We start from the raw sequence: 23706 nt of genomic DNA, 5'->3' as shown, positions 1-23706 counted from the left end.
ACTGTTAGTTGTAGGTTTCAAAGACCTGCCCCCACAGCTGAGCACTGAGCACAGCTTCCCTGTTGCAGGGGATGGCGGGAGGTAGCGGAAGGGGACAGAAGACGCAGACCCAGCGGGTCAGGAGGAACGATTTCCTGGCCAAATAGTCTGGCTCCTGGGAATCTCTTTCCCCAGAGTGATCACAACCAGAAAAAATAAAAAACAAAAAGGAATCTTGATTTGTCTGGATCATAAGAATGTAGAACAGGGGCACCTGGGTGATTCGGTGGGTTAAGTACGTGAGTTTGGTTCAGGTCATGATCTCACAGTCCAGGGGTTCAAGCTCCGCGTTCGTGGTTTCTGAGCAGTCAGCACAGAGCCTGGAGCCTGCTTTGGATTCTGTCTCCCTCTCTCTGCCCCTCCCCCACTCACACTCTGTCTCTGTCTCTCAAAAATAAACAAGCATTAAAATTTTTTTAAAAAAGAATATAACAATTATTACTTAGTACTTACCCTAATGTGCGAACGTTGTGCTAAGTCCTTTACAACCCTCATCTCATCTAGCCCCACAGCAACCCTTCAAGGTGGGTGTTTTGATCCCTACTTCAGTGAGGAGGAGAATGTGACGCTCAGAGATGTTAAGTAATTTAGCTAAGGTCACACAGATGTAACGATGAGGTGACTTGGAACCACGGTCTATTTCCCTCCAAAGCCCTAACTTGTATCCACATCCTATCCTCGTTCAAAGAAGATAACCGACAGGAAGATGCCTCTCCCTTCTCCAAACCCCGAGTTTCCTTAAGAGGCAACCATCTATGATATGACGTAGGTGCGACATTATCACAATGACACCAAGCTATAACGAGCACCTGAAAATTTTGGTTAACCAGTATCTTTCCTTTTGTAATAAAAAAATGTCATTTCATATCATTCAAACTAACTTGAAAACAATTATAGACTCTTATTTCCGAGATTGAATTTGGAACAAAGCTCAGCGCTATTTAAAACGCACATGTAAAACTATCCATTTTGTGGGCAGATTCAAATGCAATCTACTGTAGCCAATTTCCATACTGAAACATACTGTGAGATTTTATTGAGCATTTGCAGTGAAAGCTGAGAGGAGAGTTACCTACTTCTTTTTGGAAGATCCTAAGTAGTTTGTCAACAAAAGGAATTACGTATGTCCTAGTCAATCTCTGTATTGTATGATAAAGCAGTACAGTGAGCAGCTAAATTCTACCAAATTATGTCTGGGTATCGTGGGATATCTTAGGTCAAATCAGATCCTGAAATCCATGACTTTAAGGGGAATTCACAGGTGCCACGGAGGCACTGTTAGAGGAAGAAGTGGGAGACTGGAGGGCTCGGTGACGGACTGGAAGCCTGTGGGGAGATGCCACGGAGCCCGACGTGGCTGATCGGGACCCTGTTCTGTCTTCCCGGCTCCCCACTCCAGGACACACGTGACAGCGGGGCCGAGGTTGAAGTAACTAACTTAAGCTGACTTCAGTGATCATTCCACGAGAAACCAGGCCTCCTCCAGTGACTCTGAAGCAGCAGTGTGAAAGACTCAGAAAAGCAAACAACTTCTCCAAATGAAGGTCATGTCCCTGCAAAAAGAAAAAGAGAGAAAGAAGAGTGGTAAGTGAAAGGTGGGCCTTGTCTCTGTCATCAGAGGACAAGTGCCCAGCACAGTCCCTGGGCTCAGAGCAAGTGACTCCTACATGTGGCTGAAAGGAGGAAAAGAACAGAATACGGGTTCCTAGGGGAGAAAAATACCTACGGAAAACTCACTAAGTCGCTAAATAAGTACAACAGAGGAAGAATGTAGAGAAAAGTCACGTCTGCTAGATTGAGGAGCGGCAGAGAGGTCTCACATTTAGGAGAAAAAAATAAAATGATAATAGTAATAATAGTAACAGCAGTTAACGCTTTGTGCCAGACACTGTTCTCCTGCTTGACTGTAAATTCCAAAAGGGCAAGGACTTGGCCTCTTTCACTCACCTGTATACACAGCGCACCTAATTCAGGGCTTGGAAGGCATTCAGGACATGCTATGCATTTACTGTGCTTTAGTAAATGAATAGATAAAACAGTTATGCATATGGGAGGGAGGTGGAAATAGTAGTTGAAGTAAAAAAAAAAAATTTTTTTTAAGGATGGTAATTATGAGCTCATTTTCTCTAACATTATTGAGAACCAAGTAGGTGTCAGGCATTGAACTTGGCCCTGAAGATAAAGAGGTTAAAAGACAAGGTATCTTCTGGGCTTGGCGAGATGGCACTCGAGACTAGGGCCTTATTCAATGAACCAACACTTACCAAGCTCACCAAGCTCCCGTTCTGGGACAGGTACCCAGCTGGGCACTCTGGGGACAAAGAGATAAGGAAGTCCCTCTCCCTGCCCTCCAGGAGCTCACAGTGGTGTAGATGGGGTGCCTGTGCCAGAGATGGGTGTACAGGGTTGTGATCAAGACAGGACATAAGGAATCTGCCTAAAGGGGGGTCAGCCCAGTTACCTTTCACGACCAGACTTCAAGCAAAAGGTAATCATTGCTAACCATGGAGCTTTTGGGATTCCTGCACTGACTGGGACTTTTTCATGTAATAAATTCCTGCCCCCGCTCCCAGGAATCTGTATATATACATTTTTAATGCTCTAGAACCTGGAAAAAATGGGTTCCTCCAATCTACAAATAAGCACTAAGACTACATGATCCTCAGCTCTGTGATAATTTTAAGATTGGATGACATAGTAATACAGCGAGCACAGAACTCAGACTCCCATTCTATAAAAGGGCCTTCAGTATTTTGTGTTCAGTTATCCCCAAAGCATTTAAAAAATTTAGATGTGGTAATTGCTCGATATATGGAAGCAACTGTTGCGGCTGCAGCTGAGTCCAGGGCTGCAGATATCCATCCAGGGCTCATCAGTTGAGTGAGGTTTCCCACAGGAAGCCAAGGAGAGCTGCAGGGGACTTCTCCCACAGCTGCCTACCCCTGCCAACAGGTTCGGACCAAATCTAGCTCCACAGTCGGCACAAGCCAGATCCAGGCTTGTCCCACCGCCTGCGTCCCTTGCTTGTATCCACCCTCTTTAAACCCTGCCCAGACTGGACCCAGCACAATTCATCTGGGGACAGAGTAACTAGTTGAAAGAACCGGGGAGGACTGAGATCTGGTCACGAGCAGCTGCGATCTAACCCCGCACCTGGGGATTTGTGCCATTTAAAGCACTAGACAGCTGTTTTGTGGTGGCTGTGCCAACTCATGCTGTTGAAAAAGCGCAACCCCCACATTGCCCCCTGGTCAAACTTGGGAGGTGGGCGGCAAGACAAAAAGGTCTAGGAGCCCCACCAGCTGGGGCACCTCCCTCTCTAGCCCTGGGGCGGGGGGCGCTGCTCTTTTTCACTGAGTGCGGCTCCGGTGATGACACATGATTCCCAAATCCTGAATGTTACCTTTGAATCTAGACACCTCAGACAGCACTCATCATTCCCCCTCACGTCTGGTATCTTTTCTCCTTGATTAGTGCTTAACGTATTACACAACATCTCACCCTCCAAGTTGTGCAAACCATAAAGGGTAGCAGCATAGAGTTGAAAAACGGGTCTAACTTCAGTGAGACACAGATTACACAACACGGTGAACAAAAGACCAGAAATAAATAAACGAATATTCCCTTGGATTTTATAACTAATCGACAGAACGCATGTTTGATGGGAAAGTTACAAGATTTCCAACCTGCCCCCTCATCCTCCCTTCTCAGCTGCGCAGTAAAGAGAAAAGCTTTCAGTAGTCTCATAGCTTCCTTTTATATTCATGCTGAATTTCAAACCAACACACGATAGTGTCGAGGAGAAAGGCTTCAGCTTGCTTTTTCATTACCTCTTACATAAAAAAGAGTTAAGACTTCAAAACCACACCATTTCACTCTTCATAGAGCTACTTTTCATCAGTCAGTGACTTGGATTGTACTTTCACATGCTTCAATAAGATATGACAATTGTCACTAAAACAAGGATTACAGGTCCTGCTTTTTCTCTATTTTGTTATGCTGGGGTGCGGGGAGGGGCAGATGCTTAAAGATCCTTCTCAGGTGTCGCCAACCTTGTTTTCATAGGAACTTTCAGAGACCGTGAAATCGGATGATATATGAACCGGGAGCAGGGAGACCTGGATTCCAATTCTGACTCAACAGCTAATGTGGCCATCACTTAACCCTTTCTGTGCCTCAGTTTCCTTCTTTAGAAAGAGGGACACAACTATCCTGTGAAGGAAGTGAGGGCAGGCACCAGCACAGTGAAGAAGAGAGCTTTCAGTGGCAAGCCCTTAGAGATAAACAAGACTTGGCTTTAAATCCCAGCCCTGTCATTTAGGGATGGTTACTTTAAAATGCTCTGCTTCCCTTTCATGGCCCGTGGTTAACTAACACCTGTGCTGAGTATCAAATGAGATGCCATCTGTGCGGTGTCAGCAGAGGTGGCTGTTCCTTGCACTGTGTGCCTCACAGGTCCTTGGCACTCAGATCTGGGGCATAAATGCCCACGTAGATCAGGTATGAACCCATTCCTCACTGCCCCTGAACGCAGGGGAACGGGAGCACTCCCCTAAGGGCTGGGGATGGGGACGGGAGGCAAAAATCTGAAACTGTGGCTAAAGCAGAAACACCGCCCCCCTTTTGTTCATGCATGTGTCACCACACCTTGCGCTAGAAAAGGTGTACCCTAGTTCAATAAAAACCAGCTGCTTAGCGCTGGTGGTGGTGAGACTCTGCCCAGTGACTCTCTTTATTGTAAATCTGAGACCATCTGCACAGCACCCGCGAAAAGGCCGACTTCCAAGTAGAAGCGCCTTCCTGAGCAACATTTGCCTGAAGTCGATATGGCCCATGCCCCCCCGCTGGCGGCTGGAGGAGAGGACAGGGACACCAGGGCGCTAACCGTTGGGACAGCCACCCTGTGCAGCCCTAGGCTTGAGATCTGCGGGGTGAAAAAGCCACTGCTCGCCACCCGGACCCCCGGTCCTACGGTCTGTCGCTGCAGCGCTACGACCCCAGCCACCGTAGCACAGCATCCCCGCCCTTACATTGCGTTTGTTCGGGGATAGGAGACTGTCCCGCGCTGCAAATCAGCACTGGTGATTCACTGACACGTAAGTATGAGTGGGACTGGGGGATCGGGGTCGTGGGCCTTGCTGGAGCTTAGAGACGCGAGACCACAAAAAAGGGGGAAGAGCTCAAACCAAACCGTCGGTAGATGGGCGCCCTGATCTAGGCGCGGTTGGGCAATACATGCGGTACCGCGACTCCAGCACAGGTCCCCAGAAAAGGGGAAACGCTTTAAGGCAGAGAACCGCCGGGCAAGCCAACGCAGGGCAACCCAATCCGGGCACAGGCAAGGCAGCTCTGCCGCCCCGGGCCTCGGTTTCCCTGTCTGCAAAACGAGGGCTTTGGACTAGAGCGTCTCCCAATCCTACTGCAATCTAGAACTCTGCAATATTCCATGCTGAAACTGTCCGAGGATCGGAAACCGGAAAAAGAGGGGAAAGTGAGGGAAGACGACTAGGGAGGGGAAAAGGACGAGCGGGTGGGAGACCACGGGAGGGAAGAAGGCAGACGCCCGGAACTGGCTTGGCGGGTTTTCAACCTTGCTACTCCTCCTCCCACACCTGAGTTCTCACATCTCGGCCAAGACCCCACGCCTAACGAGTTTGGGCACCAGTTGGTCAGGCTTCCCCCTCTGCACACCAATTTTCTAGAAGCCATGGGGCAGGTGGTGGGCAGCACAATAATGCATGCCAGAGACGGAAGGGGGGACGGTCCCGGCTGGGGTCCGGAGGGCAGGTGAGTGGATCTGGGGCTGGGCAGGGAGTGGGACCGCCAGACCGGGAATCGCAGAGCGCCCGCTTCTCAGTCCTCGTGCCCCGGGGGCGGCCCAAACTTCATTCCCCAACTTTAGCAAGGGGAGGGGGTATTCAGGGGGAAAAAAAAAAAAGGAAAAAAAAGTTGCTGAACTTTTCCCCCAACTCTGTCTCGGAGGCGGACCAGAGGGCGGTGCCTGCACCCTGATTCGCCGCCGGCTCTTGTCTGAAGGCTGCGATTGGCGCGCGGGGTCCGGGGCCGGGAAGAGCGGGCGTGGGGGAGGGGAGCGGCCCTCCCAGCCCGCGGGATCGGCTCGCGCCGGGAGCGGGTTAATTTCAAATCGGGGGCTTGACTGCTCCTGGACGGTCACGCTCCCTCCGCCCGCCCGCCGGCCCGCCAAGCCTGGTCCCGGCGTTTCCCTCCGTGGCACCCACCTCGGCGCAGCGTGAGGACCGACTGACGGCCCGACACGCGGGCTCCCGGACCTGAGCGGGGAAAGCGGTGCCGAAGTGTCCCCCGCTCAGCCCCCGCAGGCTCCAACCGTGAAGTGAACTGACAGGTCAGCGGGACGCAGAGGGATGCGGCACCCAGCCGGCCCGGCACTGGGAGAGAGATCGGGAGGGCTGCGGCAGCGACGGCCGTTTCCCGCCTCTCGCTCAGCCGGGGGCCGTGGAGGGAGGAGCTGAGCTCCCGCGCAGAGGGGAGGGGGCGAGCGAGGGGGAGGGGCGGGGATACCGTGGTTCCGGGCGCGGGTTTGCCCGCGCTCAAGCCCCGCGCAGCCAAGGGGCGGTGCCGGCCACGGTCCGGCTTTCCGCGCCAAATTTTTAAATCGAAGGCGGAAGGTCCGGACCCGCCCCTGGCGCCACCAACCAATCGCAGGCCCGCGTCCAGCTCTCTGATTGGTTAGGAATCGTTGCCCTGGGAACGGCGAGGATGCTGTCCGGGAACTGCAGGGCTGGTGGCGCGCGGACTGGGCCCGGGGGGAGGGGTAGTTGGCTGGGCGGAGGGGGAAGTGCGCGGGGCGCGGAGCGGGTGGCGGCCAGGGGACTGTACCTGGTTGCTTCACTGAACCAATGCAGCCTCCTTGGTGAGATCCAACATCGTGGCGTGAACGCGCCACCCGAATTGAGCGTACACAGCGCCTTTCATCTTTTAAGGATGTCCTAAAAAAAAAGAATAAGTCTTAATCATAAGGCGCTCTTTAAATACCCGGAGTATGTTCGGAACTTAAGAACTGAATTTGGAAGTTTCCCATCAAGCTATTTCCCAAGTCTTTACTGCTGAGCCTGTGCAAGTGTGTGTCAGGGGAAAAGTTCAGGCATCAAGATGTACACTTTTATCCAGATGCTTGGGGACGTGTCTGCTCAGCCGGAAGCAGGGCTGGGACGCTGGCTCCGTCCCCAACCCTGACCTGTGAACAGGTGGGTGCTAGTGCTTGCTACAGTCCTTTTCGGTGGGGTCTGGAGAATGGCGTGCCGTCCCTGAAGGTGGGAGAAAGCTGTCACTGGAAGTTCTGTGGTTTGCTTTGAGTCTCATGACAGTGGATCGGTTTGCTGAAGGAATTTACTGGCGTTTGATGGGAGTTCTCTGCCCAGGAGCGTGATCTCTGGTCGGGAATAAAATGTAAATGTAATTTGTCATTTTTTCGTTAGTCTTTGTTTAAGTGGCCTCTGGTGTCCATGAGGGAATATTCAGCCGATCTCCTGGTTTTATTTTTCTTTAACTTTATTTCCTTTTCTTTTTAAGGATATTAAACGTTTTAATAGAACTGATTGAACTACTTAAACCATCAGGGTGTTGGGAGCAACTCCAGTTTTTCATTTTTAAAGAAACTCTAAATGTATGAGAAATTTACAGAATGGAGAATGAAAAGGTACCTTTTTAACTTTAGTATTCATCCTCGCAGTTTTAAAAGCAATGCCATCCTGATTTAACCCTATGATTTTCCCATATCCAATATCTTATTACAGCTACATCCCTTTTTAGTTAGCTTCTATAAAAACCCAAAAAAAAAGGGAAATTTAATTTTTAAAGAGGGGAAGAGTTTGGCCAGAGTTAAGGTAATCCAAAGCTTTTAATAGTTCGATTGCAAATGGAAGTCTCAAAGAAATAAGCAGAGAGAAAAGGTATTTTTTTAAGAATAATAAAATTCGTTAGCTGCATTATGATATTTCTCAGAATTCTTGAACAATTAGAATTTAGAGAGGGCATCTGACATTTTGAGATCAGATTTCTTTTTGAGATGATTTTCTACTGAATCAGCAGCTTCTTAAACTTGGGGGCCATAAATACTATTTGTGAGATAGGCATTTTGTAAATAAGAATTGTCAGTAGGGGTGTCTTGATCAGCGTCCAGCTACTGATAGGTTGAAAAAGGCAAAGTTCCTAAAAGGTTTAGATACTAGTCAAATGAGAATTGCTATTGTGTCTGATAGTCTGAGGTAAAGGACAGCAGCCTTTAGAGAAATCCCATTCTTGGGTCAGCACCTTTCAGGTGCACCTGCCCAGGAGGGTCCCCCATTGTATTGTCACACCGATTTCCCTGGAAGAACACCATAGTTGGATTGAGGACATTCAGGTTCAAGGCCTGTGTAACCTCTCTCAGCCAGCATCTCCTCTTCTGCAGACCAGAATTACATGTAGGATATGGTGAGAATACAAATAGAAAAGCACTTGATAAATCCTAAGGAATCACGGACATGTTAAACAGCCCCATTAATCTTTGTTCCTAAAGTCACTGGGGAATTAGTGAGTCTCTGTGTTCTTTTACTTATTGTCATTCCAAGCATTTCCTTTAAAATAGTGATAGATAGAGAGTAAGAATGTGTGAAGTCCCCAGTGTCCAAAAGTGGAAGAAACATAGTCTCCATTACTCTTACTTGTGAACTGCTATTCATTTACCATCATGTCTCAGTGGCAGTCCTGCCTCTGCCAGGAACCAGCTTTGTGACTTTGGGTAACTAATTTTATCTTATGGGGCCCCATTTTTCCTTCTATAAAGTGAGAAGGGTAAATATTGTAAGAGCAGACTTTCTTTGCTCGTCGGCACTCTGGGTTTTGCTCCCTTCTAGCTTTTGCCTGTAAGTATGACCATATGCCAGCCCTCACCCTGGTCTCCTTGGCTTTCTGACTCTTCCACGTCAGTGGTGTTTTACTGAGCGCTCAGTGTATGGAGCCATGTGCCAGATGAGACACACAGATGAATGGGACATGGTTTCTGCCATGTAGGCCTTCACTTATTGCAGTGTTGTGTGTAAAAGTCACTCCTAGGAGCTTTGGATCATTTAAAATTAGCAGTCCTATTAGAGGAAGCTGAGTGAAAGGTGTATGGGAACGCTTTATACTAACTGCAACACTATTCTAAATCAAAAATGATGTCAAAAAGGTTTTAAAATTCTGCCTTAAAGGTTTTTTTGTTCAATTCTTGGAACATAGGATGGACTACAAAATTAAAAATGGGAAATTTAGCTAGTAAAAAGGACAGTAAGTGTCAAGTGATCATTGGGATAGTTACTAATTTAATCGGCCCTATAACCTCATAGGCACTTTTCCCTTGACAATATTTTATTTATTGTACAATTTCTAGAATCGAAAGCTGTATGATAAATCCTGTTTTATGGTGGATTTAATTATTTACTTGTTTTAAACCAGGAAAATCTCTTTTTTGAGCCACATAAAAGAGGACTAATGAAAACACCTCTGAAAGAATCCACTGCAGCAAATATAGTGTTGACAGAGATACAGCCTGACTTTGGCCCTTTGACCACACCCACCAAGCCCAAGGAACTCTCCCAGGGAGAACCGTGGACACCAACAGCCAACCTGAAAATGCTCATCAGTGCCGTGAGCCCCGAGATACGAAATAGAGATCAGAAAAGGGGGTTGTTTGATAGCAGAAACGGATTACCTGAGGCCAAAGATTGTTTGCACGTAGGTTTGCAAAAGGCTGGGAGGAGGCTGGTGTGTGTGTGTGTGTGTGTGTGTGTGTGTGTGTGTGTGTGTGTGTGTGTAGGAGCAGGAAGGAGTAGCTATTACAGAAGTGCCAGCAATATGAAGCATCAACACCCACAGACTTATTAGCCTGGGAGGAGGCTGGTGTGTGTGTGTGTGTGTGTGTGTGTGTGTGTGTGTGTGTGTGTGTGTAGGAGCAGGGAGGAGTAGCTATTACAGAAGTGCCAGCAATGTGAAGCATCGACACCCACAGACTTATTAGCCTGCTTCGGAGCACAGGACTCCATGAAATATAGCACTAGGAATCCTGAGCCTTTGACTTATTTCAGCACAAGCCTCCTTTTTCGATCTGCCACGCACGCGGTTTACACTGGCTCCCACTTTTCTACCCCCAGTTTTGCAGCTGTTGAAGCTAAGTGTGTTAGCCATCGAGGGCAGATGACCCTAATAAATCTGTCCAACTCTATTTCCGATTCAGACATGACTTACCTCTTCTTTTGTAGGAACACTTATCTGGAGATGAATATGAGAAATCCCAACCAAGTCGAAAAGAAAAAAGTTTAGGATTGTTGTGTCATAAGTTCTTAGCACGATACCCTAACTACCCCAACCCTGCTGTGAACAATGACATCTGTCTTGATGAAGTAGCTGAAGAACTTAGTAAGTATGCAAAGAGCTCACCATTTAACCATATAACCATTTCAGGTTAATAATTAAAGTGACTTCATGGACTTACTCCTTCAGACCCACGCTCATCTAGCCAGTGTTCTTAACGACACAGATAATGCCACATGGAAATTATAAATCTCTGAAGCCTTTTATTATTATTTTTTAATGTTTATTTATTTTTGAGAGAGAGAGACACAGAGTGTGAGCAGAGAGAGAGGGAGACACAGAATTTGAAGCAGGCTCCAGGCTCCGAACTGTCAGCACTGAGCCCAATGCAGGGCTGAATTCACGGACCTCAAGGTCATGACCTGAACCCAAGTCAGTCGCTTAACCTACTGAGCCACGCAGGTGCCCCTCTGAAGCCCTTTTAATTTAAGAATAAAGGCATATAGTTTCCAACTTCCGTGAGTTTTCAAACAGAAGTAAAAAATCACAACGGAGATTGCTTCTGATTGTATTTCAAAAGCTCTGAAGCTGTAAAGAAAGACAACATTAGTTGTTTTTTTTTTTTTTTTTTTTTTTGAATGTTTATTTATTTTGAGAAAGAGTGGGGAGGGGCAGAGACAGGGAGACAGACTCGGGAGCAGGCTTCCAGGGCAGAGCCCCACACGGGGCTGGAACTCAGGAACAAACCAGGAACCAACGGTGAGAGCGGGACGTGAGCTGCAGTTCAACACTTAACCAACTGACCCACCCAGGCGCCTGGAGAAAGGCAACATTGTTTTATGACTTGTTTCAAAAACAGCTACAACTTTGAACTTTTGTCTGCACTCTCTGGGCTCCCTCACTCTCTCCTTGAAGAGCTAGGCTGGAGAATGGTATCTTCCTGGTTTGTGATGAGCCTGTTCCGTGAGTAGAAGCAGGGCTTTAGCCTCGCCTGCCATTCGGCCCGATTCTGAGGACAATACGTGTTGGTGTTTGGCAAGTTACTGTGATCCTCCTACCCCCTTTATTCTTGTCTTCATAGACTTGAATCTAGTTACAGCTAGAAAGGGGTCTGTGGTAAACTTGGGATACTTTTGGAGTCATGAAATCTCAGAGTCTGAAACTGAAGAGACAGGAAGGATAATTTAATATATAGCTGTCACTCCAGGAAGAAAGTTTTGCTCTTCGGATGCGTGTTTATAAATACTGACTTGATTTCCTATTTTAAGAATAGCCGTTTAGGTTCATCTAGTCACACATACTTAATTGTAGCTTTGCAGGCTGTACTTTTAATTCAGGTAGCTGTTGATCACCTACTGTGTGCCAGGCAATACTGTAAAAGCTTGGGATAACATCAGTGGATAAAAAGAATAACACCCTGGGGTGCCTGGGTGGCTCAGTCAGCTAAACATTCAACTCTTGATTTCGGCTCAGCTTATGATCTCATGGTTTCTGAGTTCGAGCCCTGTGTGGGGCTCTGCCCTGGCAGCCCAGAGCCTGCTTTAGATTCTCTGTCTCCTTCTCTCTCTGCCCCTCCCCCCGCTAAATAAACATTTTTTAAACAAAGAATAAAATCTTTCCTCCTGTGGAACCTACTTTATAGTGGGGGGAATAGATGAGTATGCAAAGGACAGATAAGGAGAGATCATAACAGATATGCAAAGCACATAGCAAGCAAGGTATAATAACATGTTAGGAGGTGATACATGCTGTGGGGAAAAATAAAATGTAGAACAGGGTAGAGGGGGACCAGGAGGGCTGGGAGTGTGTTTTTGCAATATTGCATTAGGTGGTCAGGTCAGGCCTCATTGAAAGGGTGACATCTGAGCAAGAACTTGAAAAGATGGAGGTGGGGAGTGATGAGGGCATCTGGAAGAGGGATTCCAGGCAGAAGGAGCAGCCCAGTAAAAGGCCTTCAGGCAAGGGCACATCTGGCAAGTTCCAGGAACAGCAAGAAATCTCAGTGCTTTGTACCTATTCTATGACAACTGCCTGTGTGTGTGCACATGTGTGTGTGCATGTGTGTGCACATGTGTGTGTGCATGTGTGTGCACACACGTGCTTTGAAGAGTAATATGAAAAAAAACCAGCTTGTAATGTGTGGGGTTTAGAATATTAAAAGGCTTGGTTTTGTCACTTACTGGCTCCGTGCCTTGGCCTGGGCTACGTAGCAGCCTGAGCCACCTTCCCTCATCATTAAAGTGTGAATAATAATACCTGCCTCACCAGTTTAGGATAAAAATTTCCTGAAGTTGTATGGCACAGAGTAGGTCCTCAATAAATGTTACCTTTCCAATTCCTATTATCCTTATTTACACGCTATGAGAGCAGAAACGTGTCTGGCTCGTCCTTACGCTCTTTGTTGACTGTAAGTAGAATCGTGTCATCCAGACCCGCTGACTCATAAACCGTGGAAGAAAAAGTTACTCAGTTCTCTACACGTTGCAAAACCTGATCCTCGTTATGTACCGTTGCTCATTCTTTGCAGATGTTGAGCGGCGACGCATTTACGATATCGTGAATGTCCTAGAGAGTTTACACATGGTGAGCCGCCTGGCCAAAAACAGATACACTTGGCACGGGCGACATAATCTCCACAAAACCCTGGGGACTTTGAAAAGCGTCGGGGAAGAGAACAAGTATGCCGAGCAGATTATGATGATCAAGAAGAAAGAATACGAACAAGAGTTTGACTTTGGTAAGACCATCAGCCTAGAGGATCATATCATCAAATCGAACACCGGCCAGAATGGACACGCGGACATGTGTTTTGTCGAACTCCCTGGAGTGGAATTTCGGGCAGGTGAGCCATGGTCGGAAGAGCCTGAGCCACAGGGCCCTCCTCCTGGGTCTAAAGAAAATGGTTTCTTAGAGAACGCGGTTCTAAAGCAAATCTTGCCTTTTAACATGCTAAAACGCTGCGGTTGTCAGCTGTCTGATCAGGTTGTGGTATTTTTAGCCCTGTTACTTTAGAAGTCACTTGTCCCTTCATGAATTTTAATTCTCTAATCCTCCTCCTCCTCCAAAGCTTCTGTAAACAGCCGCAAAGATAAGTCTCTAAGAGTGATGAGCCAGAAGTTTGTGATGCTGTTTCTGGTGTCGACGCCTCAGATAGTAAGCCTAGAAATTGCTGCCAAGATTCTAATTGGGGAAGACCACGTGGAAGATTTGGATAAAAGCAAGTTTAAAAGTAAGTGTCAGGACTGCCGTGGGCTTTCGGACCTATTCTGAAACCGTAAAATGTCGCTCAGAAACGTCTAAATGAGCAATACATTGTCAAGTGGGTCTGGAACCCAGATCTCTGCTCTTATAGGGAAGGGTATAAATAACTCTTCTAAAATTGTTCCCAGAAGTGACGTGCAGCCCAGTTGAAAGAATAGGTTCAGCCAGACCTGCTCGAAGTAGGAAAGGGGCCTGGGCTGGGTTTCCAATGCAGAGCTCTGCCCGCGCCTCAGTGACAGGCTTTGCAGGAGCCTCCAGAAGAGGAGAGTGTGGAAAGAAGTGCTCAGCACATGGGAAGGGTCTGCAGCATGCCCACGTCTTCTGGGGGTATCAGCACACCTCCACGTAGGGGATGAGGCTAGCCTGAACAGGGGACCCGCCTGACGAGGGGACCGCTGTGGGGAGTGCCCGGGAGCCATCACACCGACTCCTTCCCCGTTCCTGTAAAGCTGCACTAATCCCATGAAAGTATATTCAGACATCTCCAGGTTGATAGTGTCTCTATAAAGACAAAATTAAGTCGAGAGTAAAGGCAGTAATACTGGCAATTGGCTCGGGAGATGTGCAATTTCAACCCACTACGGATGGGCTGCATGCTTTTTCTGACTCACCAGACAGTTTTCAGCTCTGCGTTTTGCTAGTTAGTCACAGCCTTGGAAACCATTCCAGGAACTGTGGATGTGTAATTTGCTGCATCCCCAGGGAATTCAAAACCTTCTGGCATGGCTACGAAGAACAAGGTCAATTTATAATTTTGTAGTATCAAGCTGGAAGTAAAGACCAGTTTCTTGTAACAAAACTTTTTAAGGTGTGTAAGATTTGTAGAATTAACGAATCAGTGATTTGCATATAACATAAGGACAATATAAAAGTTTACAAATTTGGGGGCACCTGGGTGGCTCAGTTGGTTAAGCATCCAACTCTTGATCTCCGCTCGGGTCATGATCTCACGGTTCGTGAGTTCGAGCCCCGCGTCAGGCTCTGAACTGGCAGTGCAGAACCTGCTTGGATTTCTCTCTCTCTGCCCCTCCTGGACTCTCTCTCGCTTTCTCTCAAAATAAATAAACATTAAAAAAATTTTTTTTTAATTTACACATTTTGATGGGTTATAGCACCCTCCATGCTTATGATACTAAATAAATCTCATTGTTATAAACTGTCACAAGTTGGAAAGCAATACATTTATCATTGACGTTTCATTTCTATTTGTTCATAAAATTCTTCTGAATCTTCATTAGAGGATTACCAGTAATGGGGACTTTTTATTAAAAATTCTGTAACATAGTTCCCGATAGGGTGATCTCACAAAGTCATTTTTCCTTTTTCAACCTCTGTCATTTCTAAATTCAGTACCAGTAGTAACAGTCTTTTCAATATTTAAAACTATTTTCTTGTTTGAATTAATGCAGTATCACCAGAATAACTTAAAAGAGTCACATTTTTCTCTGCCTGACATTGATGACTAGGATAGCTTTTTGAATATATATGAAGTCCTCAAGAAGCAAAGTCCTTTGATCTTTCATTATTCCATTAAGTGGTATATATCTTTTATTTTCTAGCAAAAATTAGGAGGTTGTATGATATAGCTAATGTCCTGAGTAGCCTGAATCTTATCAAGAAAGTTCATGTTACGGAAGAAAGGGGCCGAAAACCAGCTTTTAAATGGACAGGCCCAGAAATCAGTCCAAATCCCAGTGGTATGTATTTGTTTTCCTTCATTCTCTGCTTCATTGTTTTCAATTAATGTGCGTTGGGAGATGTTCTCCCTTCCCCTTCCTGCCCACATTCCCACATGGAAAGAACATATATAAGTTGTTGGAAAGACAAAGACAAGTGCCAATATGGAAAGTCTGGCTACTGGTTCCATCAACAACCCAAGGGCCAAAACACCTCCAACCCTGTACTCACGAGGCAGAATCTGTGCGTGACAGGATCTGAAAAAGTGGAAAGCATCACAAAACATAAGATACTATTGCTTAATTGTTAGGCTGCCCAGTGACCATAACAGAGCCTACACACATCGAGAACATGAAGTGAATTCACTCCAGTATCAATATTCTAGTCTCCATCTCAGCTCCACGGTTCTGACATTTTATGTTCCATCAAAGATCCCACACAGAAATGTTTAAAGTAGCAGGAACATGGGCCATGGAGGCAGAGGGAAACTTAGCCTCTTATTGGCTATGTGGCCTTGAACAAGTTACATCTCCAAGGCTGCTTCCTCACCTGCAAGATGGGAAGAAGAGTGGTATCTTTGCAAGGTTATTGCAGTTTTGAATATATATTGACTGTTGAACAATGCAGGGGTTAGGAATGCAGTAAAAAATCTGCATATAACTTTTGACTCCCCAAAACTTAACTACTAATAGCCTATTGTTGACCAGAAGACTTACCAAGAAAATAAACAGTCAGTTAAAACATACTTTGTATGTTTATGTATCATCTACTATATTCTTACAATAAAGTATATGCTAGAAAAAAGAAACTCTTACCAAGGAAACCATAAAGGAAGATACGTTTACAGCACTGCACTGTAAAAAATCTGCATATAAGTGGATCTGCAGAGTCCAAACCTGTTCAAGAGTCAACTGCCATCTCAGAGAGAGGTCCTTTGGTGCAGGGGATTCAGAGTGCAGGCTCCAGGGCCAGACTGATGGGCTCATATCCCAGGCCCACGTTGTACTAGCTGAGAGAGCAAGGTCAGTTGATGAATGTCTCTGAAATGGGGATGCATTTCCTAAGAAGTACCTACCTGGTGGAGTTGTTGAGAGCGTCTTCGTCCATTCAGGCTGCTATAACCGAATACCATACACTGGGTGGCTTATAAACAACAGAAGTTTATTGCAGTTCTGGAGGCTGGGAAGTCTTGTGAGAGCCTGCTATCTAGATGGCTGTCTTCTCGTCATAACTTACATGGCAGAAGGGACTAGAGAGTGCTGTGGGGCCTCTTTTATAGGAGCACTAAGAGTACTCAAGAAGGCTCCACCCTCATGACCTAAGCACCTCCCAAAGGCCCCACCTCCTAATGCCATCACATTGAGGGTTAGGATTTCAACCTGTGGACTTGAGGGGACCCCATTATTCAGTCCATAGCAGTGAGAGCCACCATATTTCATCAGGGTAGGACTCCACTGATTATAAGATGCACGATTATATATATATATGATAAGAAAGAGAAACCACTAATGATTACACTCCAGCACACCACTGGTTGGCTGTAAGATGTTCTGGGTTTCAGAGATGTTGAGGTGTGAAATCTTACCTCAGAATTCAATTAAAATAAGATTAACAAGGTTTTGTACAGAAAGCCCTTCAGACAGTGTCTATCCCAGAGCTGGTGCTCTATAAATGTTGCTGCTTTCATTCCGAAAGATCATTCTCTACCTACACTTTGACTTCATCTCCTACAAGGAGGCCAAGCCAGCCGGGTTTCGACCCCCTGCCCTTCTCTCTTTCAGGACGTGGCCAAGTCCTTCCTTTCCCCCATTCCGATCTAGAAGTGAAGCGGCCTTCAAAAGACAACTGTGCCAAAAACCTCTTTTCCACGCGTGGGAAACCAAACTTCACTCGACACCCATCTCTGATCAAACTGGTTAAGAGCATAGAAAGTGACCGGAGAAAGATAAATTCTGCTCCCAGTAGCCCCATCAAGACAAGCAAAGGTATGTTTTCAGTCACATCAGGCTCTGCTCTGAAGAATTCCTTTTTATCTGATTTTTTTTCGCTTACTTGATCCCTACGGTACTTGTTAGAGATTTGTTTCAATACGCATCTACCCCGATCCACTCACTTGAAGCCTAACTCACGTATGCATGAAAAGACGAAAAATAATTGGTGGGTTTTAATGGTTATGTGATTTGGAAGGGAGGTGCATGTTTTCTGTTCCTTTGACTTCAATGATGTTTTATCTGTGTGAGCATTCCTTCTTTTGCTGTGACCAACACCACCGCCCCCCCTTTCTGTTTTATCAGCTGAGAGCGCTCAGAATCCGGCACCCTTCCCAAGTAAAATGGCTCAGCTCGCAGCTATTTGCAAAATGCAGTTAGAAGAACAGTCAAGGTAGGTTAGTAATACTCTTTAGTAGCGGGATGAATTACTTTTACGTTGCATCGTTAGGATTACTTGCTTTACGTAAGAATACGCACTAGCCTTGGAAACTGGCGCGACCGTCTTCTCTGTAACTTTTATGCAATCATTACAGAAGCTACCTGCTCGTTTCATAAACGCACGGCTACAATCTGGCCCAGTCTTAGAACATTTTAGAGAAGATGTGTTTCCACTGTGTCATATTTTACATCTTGTCTTTTAGCGAACCCAGCAAGAAAGCGAAGGGACAGCTGGAAAGATGCGGGCACTGCAAACCAGTGTCTCCTCTGCACACCCCAGCAAACGCTGAGCTGGAACTGACGGCCCCGCCCCTCATCCAGCCCCTGGGGGTGGTCCCCCTCATCCCCAGCCCATTGTCACCTGCAGTGCCCATGATCCTACCTCAGGCCCCTTCAGGCCCGTCCTATGCCATCTACCTGCAGCCTGCCCACGCCCAGACCGTGACGCCACCCCAAGGCCTGAGCCCGACAGTCTGCCCCGCCCCCTCTTCTAAAGCTACAAGATCAAAAGACTCCACAGATGCCACCACCGAGAAGGCAGCCAATGACGCCACCAAATCCGGTGCCTCCACCAGGCCTGGAAGCTTGCAGCCAGTGCCTGAGAGACCAGGTGCGAAGAACCGAGACAAGGAGCCTGCTGGAGAAAGAGGCTCAAAGAGGGCAAGCATGCTCGAGGACAGTGGTTCCAAAAAGAAATTTAAAGAGGACCTGAAAGGACTTGACAGTGTCTCCACAGTAAGTACAGCCCCGAACCGTGTAAAGCTTTAGGAAGGGCACAGTTGATTAGAGGAGAATATGGTAGCTTGTGAAATTTACCAGAGCAAAGAGCAGTTTCTCAGAAGACAAGGTTCTGTTCCTTAGTGTCCCATAATCCAAACAAAGCCCCAGACAGCTAATCCCCTGACTGGGATGACGGCAGGGACATTTTTAACCTTTGGAGGAAGGGATTATTTGCTCTCTTTTTAAAGCACCACGGGTGGTTGTCCTTAAGTCTGTTGCTGTGTCACATACTGGAATGCAAACAGCTGTCACGAAAGTCTTAAATAATTTACAAGCAGACGTAACCCCAAATGAATGGGTGGATGCATAGGGTTCCAGTAACTCCTGCTTTCTGAGTCATTACCTAATGTTTGTTGGATGTCACGTACCTGGCATCTGTTGCCCGGAAGATAAACCGTCCCCTCTGTTTTAACTGTCCACTTAAAATTTAAACCAAAATTTCTATTTTATGTAACAGAAAAGTCCAGCGTATCTTGGCAGATTGTAGGTACACTTGGTTTCTAGAGACTTTGATGTTCCAGGTAATTGTTTTCCCTAGGTGGAGTTAGGTTCAGGAAGGAATTAACATTTATTAGATGCTTACCCATATACCAGGCAGCAGAAGTACTAGGCATTTTTATATAGGCTATCTCATTTTTCTCCCTCAGGACAATTACATATGGAGGACATTATCACCAAATAAACACCACTAAACATGGAGGCAGAAGTTAATCTCTCATTTTGTCCCTGCTATTAACTCAAGTTATTTTCCTTCTCTACATCTTGTTTTTCCACATCTATAAAGAATTTATTCCACGACTTTTTCCTGATCATCTACTGGGTATAAAGCACCGTGCTCTGGATCAAATCAAACCCAGCACCTGCCTTTGGTGACTGTTGCTTTTGAATACTTGCCCCAGGGCCACGTTACAGTTTTTGTGAGGTTAAGTGAATTTATTACATGATAATATACATAAAGGGGCTTGTGATCCTTTTAAGGCACCGTATAAGCTGAAGGGTATTATCTGCAACTGTTGTTATTAAAGAGGCTTTAGAGTTTGTCAAATCTTCCCTGAGGATGGCCTCATGGTAACCATTCAAAACATCTATTATCTTGGCATACTATCATTTTGCATGTAATATACATGCTAAGGGGAAAATCACAAGGCTTTGGCTTGATTCAATTTTCTGGGAGGTCCATAATCTCTTTGGGCCAATGGATATGATTTAATAATGGTCTCCTGTTGCTCGCTTAGTTATTCAGGATTAGGATTTTCAGTAGATAGATTTTCCGTGTGCCCCTGCTTCTCTTTTCATCTCTACGACTTCATTTTGACCATTTCTTTTTAGCACGGACTAAGCTGAACAAAGGAAATGAGAGATTTGTGTGTTAATTCATTCAACAAACATTACTAAGAATCTGCACTTCTGTGGGTGGAGAGAAGACAGTTTATAAACAAACACAAATATGTCAGGCAATGAACATAAAACAGGCTGATAGAATAGGAAGAAAGGGATAAGAGAGCTAATATAGACTGAATGAGAAGCATGCAAGCTGAAATATACCAAATTCATTCAACCTGCTAATTAACAGTTCTAATTAAAAAAAAAAAAAAAAGGAATTGGCATCTTAGGTTGAAAGATTTTGTGATGAACGTAGTCTGTAGAAAATTGAAAAATAATTATTAGAGTACTATAGGTTTTGCTAAAGATTTGAAAGAATTAAACCAGCCACCAGGGTAACTTGTACCATGAGAGAGTGTGATGAACGGTAGTGAAGAACAGCTACTTGTAAATCGCCTAAATCCATCCATTAAAACTTTCTGTTCCTGCGGCTTTCAAGCAACCAACGAGTAAAGACAGGGAACAGTGCCAAACATTTCAGAAACAAAACTGATAAATAGCAGTGTCGTGAAACACTGTTAGCCTTGCAGATTTGGAATTCGCTGGTTCCCAAGGAAAAGATGGGACCTATTAACAGCTAGATCAAAGTGTAGACTGTTGTTTTGACAATGGTGAGAAGAAAGATCTGAAGGAAGATAAAAAGAGGGCCCCCAGGTTACAAGAGCTGCTTTTAGCTTTTGCCAGGCCTGCTCGTGGTAAGGCCGAAACAGACTTTTCAGGCAGTTCAGCCACCCATGCAGGCTCTCCGTTTGCTAAAGTACGGGGGCCAAGCAGGCGTGGTGGGGGGTACACACAACCCAACACTGGCCATTTCTCTTTAGGGTATAACTTTATTGCCTGAAGCTTTTGCTCTGTGCCATGAGGGTCTCCAGTACGAACTAATCAGTTCTCTTTTCAACTATAGTTTTTGAACTCTGGTGCCCTGCCCTTCAGTTGGCGCGTTATAAGCATGCTTGGTATCACGGGAACCTAAAGTGCTAGGAAGAATACATCTGTAGTTGTATAATTACTTTATTCTAAATCAGGGGTCAGCAAACCTTTTCTGTAAAGAGCCAGGTAGTAAATATTTTTGGCTCTGTGGGCCCTATGGTCTCCGTGCTGCCTATTCAACCATGCCATTGTAAAAATAGAAGAAAGCAGGTATGGACAGAACACAAATGAATGGGCATGGCTGTGTTCCAATACAATGTTCTTTACAAAAGTGGACAGGAGGCCAGATTTTGGCCCAGGATTTGGCAGCCCCCTTCTCTAAGTCAACATTTCTTAAAATGTTTTCCTTGAATACCAATACTACCAAAAGTTTAGCTGCTAAATTGCCTGGGAAATGCTACCTGCTGGATGCCCCTCGGGGATTTACAATGCATGCCATCATTAAAGCCCCCCAGGAATTCTCCAGTAAAGACGCCATTTTCCTTTGTTCAGTTAACCATTTCCGTGGCAGGTTGGACCACGATTCAAGTAGGGACAACTTGCATCCCATGGAAGTAGGCTTCCTCGGAACACTCTGGGAAGTTACCACTCTACATAATTCAAGAACAACCATAGAATAATACAGCAATGCCATTATGGCATCCAACGGCATTAAACGTGGTTCTGACAGTACCACATCACACCAAAAAGTCTGATAGCAGCACTTAGAGATGTCAGTGGGAGGGGATGTGTTGGGCAGATCCTATCTCTAGGCAGGCTGACTGCTAGCTTTAGGACGCTTCCTAAGACCACAGATAACATTTAAGACACACATGGTTTTCAAAAGTCAGGAATAGAAGGGAGGGATATTGTCTTCAGGGAGCCATATAGCTGGGCCACCCATAGCCCATACCATTGGATGCTTTGGTCCTGATGAGACAACCAACCACTAAGGGATAGGAGTCCTGGAACAGGCACATGGCCGTTTTTCTTCCATATTTGTGTGTAAAATAAATCCTTCCTCCTTGTTTTCTAGGCCTTGTTCCCATCAGGATACCTAATCCCTCTCACCCAGTGCTCATCCCTGGGGGCAGAGTCTATTCTGTCTAGTAAGGAAAACTCAAGTACACTTTCCCCAAACCACAGGATCTACAGCTCCCCAATCACAGGTGAGTGTATGTAAAACTATTCCAATGTGGGTCGGGCTCAAGTTCACTTAAGCCTTGTAAGCTTCTTGGACAAATGCCTGCGCTTTTAAGATATTTTCCCCCCTTGTCTTTCAGGTGTCATTCCAGTGACATCATCCGAACTCACTGCTGTTAATTTTCCCTCTTTTCACGTAACACCTTTGAAGCTAATGGTCTCACCAACTTCCGTGGCAGCTGTACCTGTCGGGAACAGCCCGGCTCTCACTTCGAGCCACCCCATTCCCGGCCAGAACCCAAGCTCAGCCATTGTGAACTTCACATTGCAGCACTTGGGACTCATCTCCCCCAGTGTGCAGGTGTCTGCCAGCCCCGGAGCCGTTCCTGTGTCTCCAAGAATAGACCCTGTTAGTGTTGTACCAGAAAATGCAGGTACTCAGCAAGGAAGGGCCACCAGGTACGACTCTCCAGTCCCCGGCCAGAACCAACCGAGTGGACAATCAGTTGCTGCGACAGGGGCACAACAGGTGAGAGTATTTCCCTTCAGTGGATTTTTTTCCTGGGGTTATTAAGGCTCAAATAATATCACAGGAGATTCGCTTTTGCTTTGCTTCTTTGGAGAGGGGAAGGATGGGAGGAGGAGACTGAAGGCCTAGCTGCCTTCCAAACCCAGGAAGAGTACCCAGAGAGTCCACAGTACCCCCAGCCAATTGCAAACTATGCCAGACTCCTACCGTGCGATATGCCCTTCCGGTCCAGCCCTCTGAGGCTATTAGGCCATTCCTATCTGTGTGGGTTTGACTTCCTTTTCCTCTTCCTCTCTTTCCGATCAGCCTGTTCCTGTGACACCCAAAGGGTCACAGTCAGTGGCCGAAAGTTTCTTCCGTACCCCAGGCGGACCAATGAAGCCAATGGGCCTATCCTGCATGGATTTCGATGGTGCTAATAAAACCTCTGTGGGAACTCTCTTTGTCCCACAGCGAAAACTGGAAGTCTCGACAGAGGATGTCCATTAATTGACAGATCTGGCTTCATTTAATTTTCTAAAGAGTTGTTTAATGAGAAGATATAATCAGACTGATTTGGAGAACATATTCTCTAAAAATATTGTAAATATGTTGGGGGTTTACTTAATTTCAAAGCAGACACTTGTTTCTCTACACACACACACACACACACACACACACACACACACACATATATTTGTACTAAGCCAATTTCAGCCATCAGTCCTATCAGATAAAAGCAAAAAGTTGAACCTCAGGTATATTAACTGCCGGGGCAGGGGGGTGGGGGGGAAGGATTCATTGTCTCAGCTGTGCCTATGCTATTATGCAAAGTAACTATATTAAAGTTGACTTCCCTTTGAGTGAATATGTGACATGCCCAACGCCGCATCGTCTTCAACTTTGCACAATGAAAATGCTGTGATGTATAATGTTGTATTTTTAAATAGGAGGGCTATAGCTGTATTTTTTGTAATTTCTTTAATCTGTTCTTGTTGCAGTGTGTCCTTTTGTAAAGTTTGCAACAATCCTCAATCAAGTCTATGGAAAAATTATTTATAAACTGTATTTTTAATCATAAATTGTTCAAATTAAAACTTTTCTAAAATATATTTCACATTTTCATTTGGCCAGTTAGGACGCTGTTGGGAGAAAATGAAAACTAACCTCAGAGGCAAGTCCTTGGTAAGGAGAATACCTTCTGGGTTCCTTTAGACCTGCCAAGTGTATAAAATGTTCCCGTGTTCCTCCCCATTCTTGATCCCC

At 45.9% G+C, this 23706-nt stretch overlaps 1 protein-coding gene and 1 long non-coding RNA gene across 4 annotated transcripts; one reads left to right on the top strand and one right to left on the bottom strand.

Annotated features, from left to right (window-relative positions):
* Positions 1-1053: 1053 nt before the first annotated feature.
* LOC122199798 lies at positions 1054-6365 on the bottom strand. Its single transcript, XR_006193632.1, has 2 exons — positions 6279-6365; positions 1054-1592 (listed from the first exon to the last, which is right to left on the bottom strand). It is a non-coding gene; the product is annotated as an uncharacterized LOC122199798 (long non-coding RNA).
* Positions 6325-23506, top strand: E2F8 (E2F transcription factor 8). Of its 3 annotated transcripts, none has more exons than XM_042905131.1 (13): positions 6325-6403; positions 7591-7717; positions 9496-9774; positions 10299-10455; positions 12878-13192; positions 13418-13579; positions 15171-15308; positions 17070-17273; positions 17583-17670; positions 17921-18452; positions 21826-21958; positions 22073-22461; positions 22768-23502. In XM_042905131.1, exons 2-13 carry the CDS (start codon positions 7703-7705, stop codon positions 22948-22950), a joined length of 2595 nt encoding a protein of 864 aa, XP_042761065.1. In that variant the 5' UTR covers positions 6325-6403; positions 7591-7702; the 3' UTR covers positions 22951-23502. The 3 variants fall into 3 exon arrangements, with proteins under 3 accessions (XP_042761065.1, XP_042761064.1, XP_042761067.1); XM_042905130.1 differs by lacking the exon at positions 6325-6403 and adding an exon at positions 7207-7265; XM_042905133.1 differs by lacking the exons at positions 6325-6403; positions 12878-13192; positions 13418-13579 and adding an exon at positions 7207-7265 and having other exon boundaries at positions 22768-23506.
* Positions 23507-23706: the final 200 nt, after the last annotated feature.

The sequence above is a fragment of the Panthera leo genome, chromosome D1 (genome assembly GCF_018350215.1).
Source record: "Panthera leo isolate Ple1 chromosome D1, P.leo_Ple1_pat1.1, whole genome shotgun sequence".
Taxonomy (NCBI): Eukaryota; Metazoa; Chordata; class Mammalia; order Carnivora; family Felidae; genus Panthera; species Panthera leo.
Note: the sequence above shows the minus strand (reverse complement) of the source record. Positions and strands in the feature narration are given on the sequence as shown.

Coding starts and splice junctions, on each gene's coding strand:
- E2F8 (XM_042905131.1), top strand. Junction 9,775..10,298: donor AGGCCAAAGATTGTTTGCAC/GTAGGTTTGCAA, acceptor CTTCTTTTGTAG/GAACACTTATCTGGAGATGA. Junction 15,309..17,069: donor AATCAGTCCAAATCCCAGTG/GTATGTATTTGT, acceptor TCTCTCTTTCAG/GACGTGGCCAAGTCCTTCCT.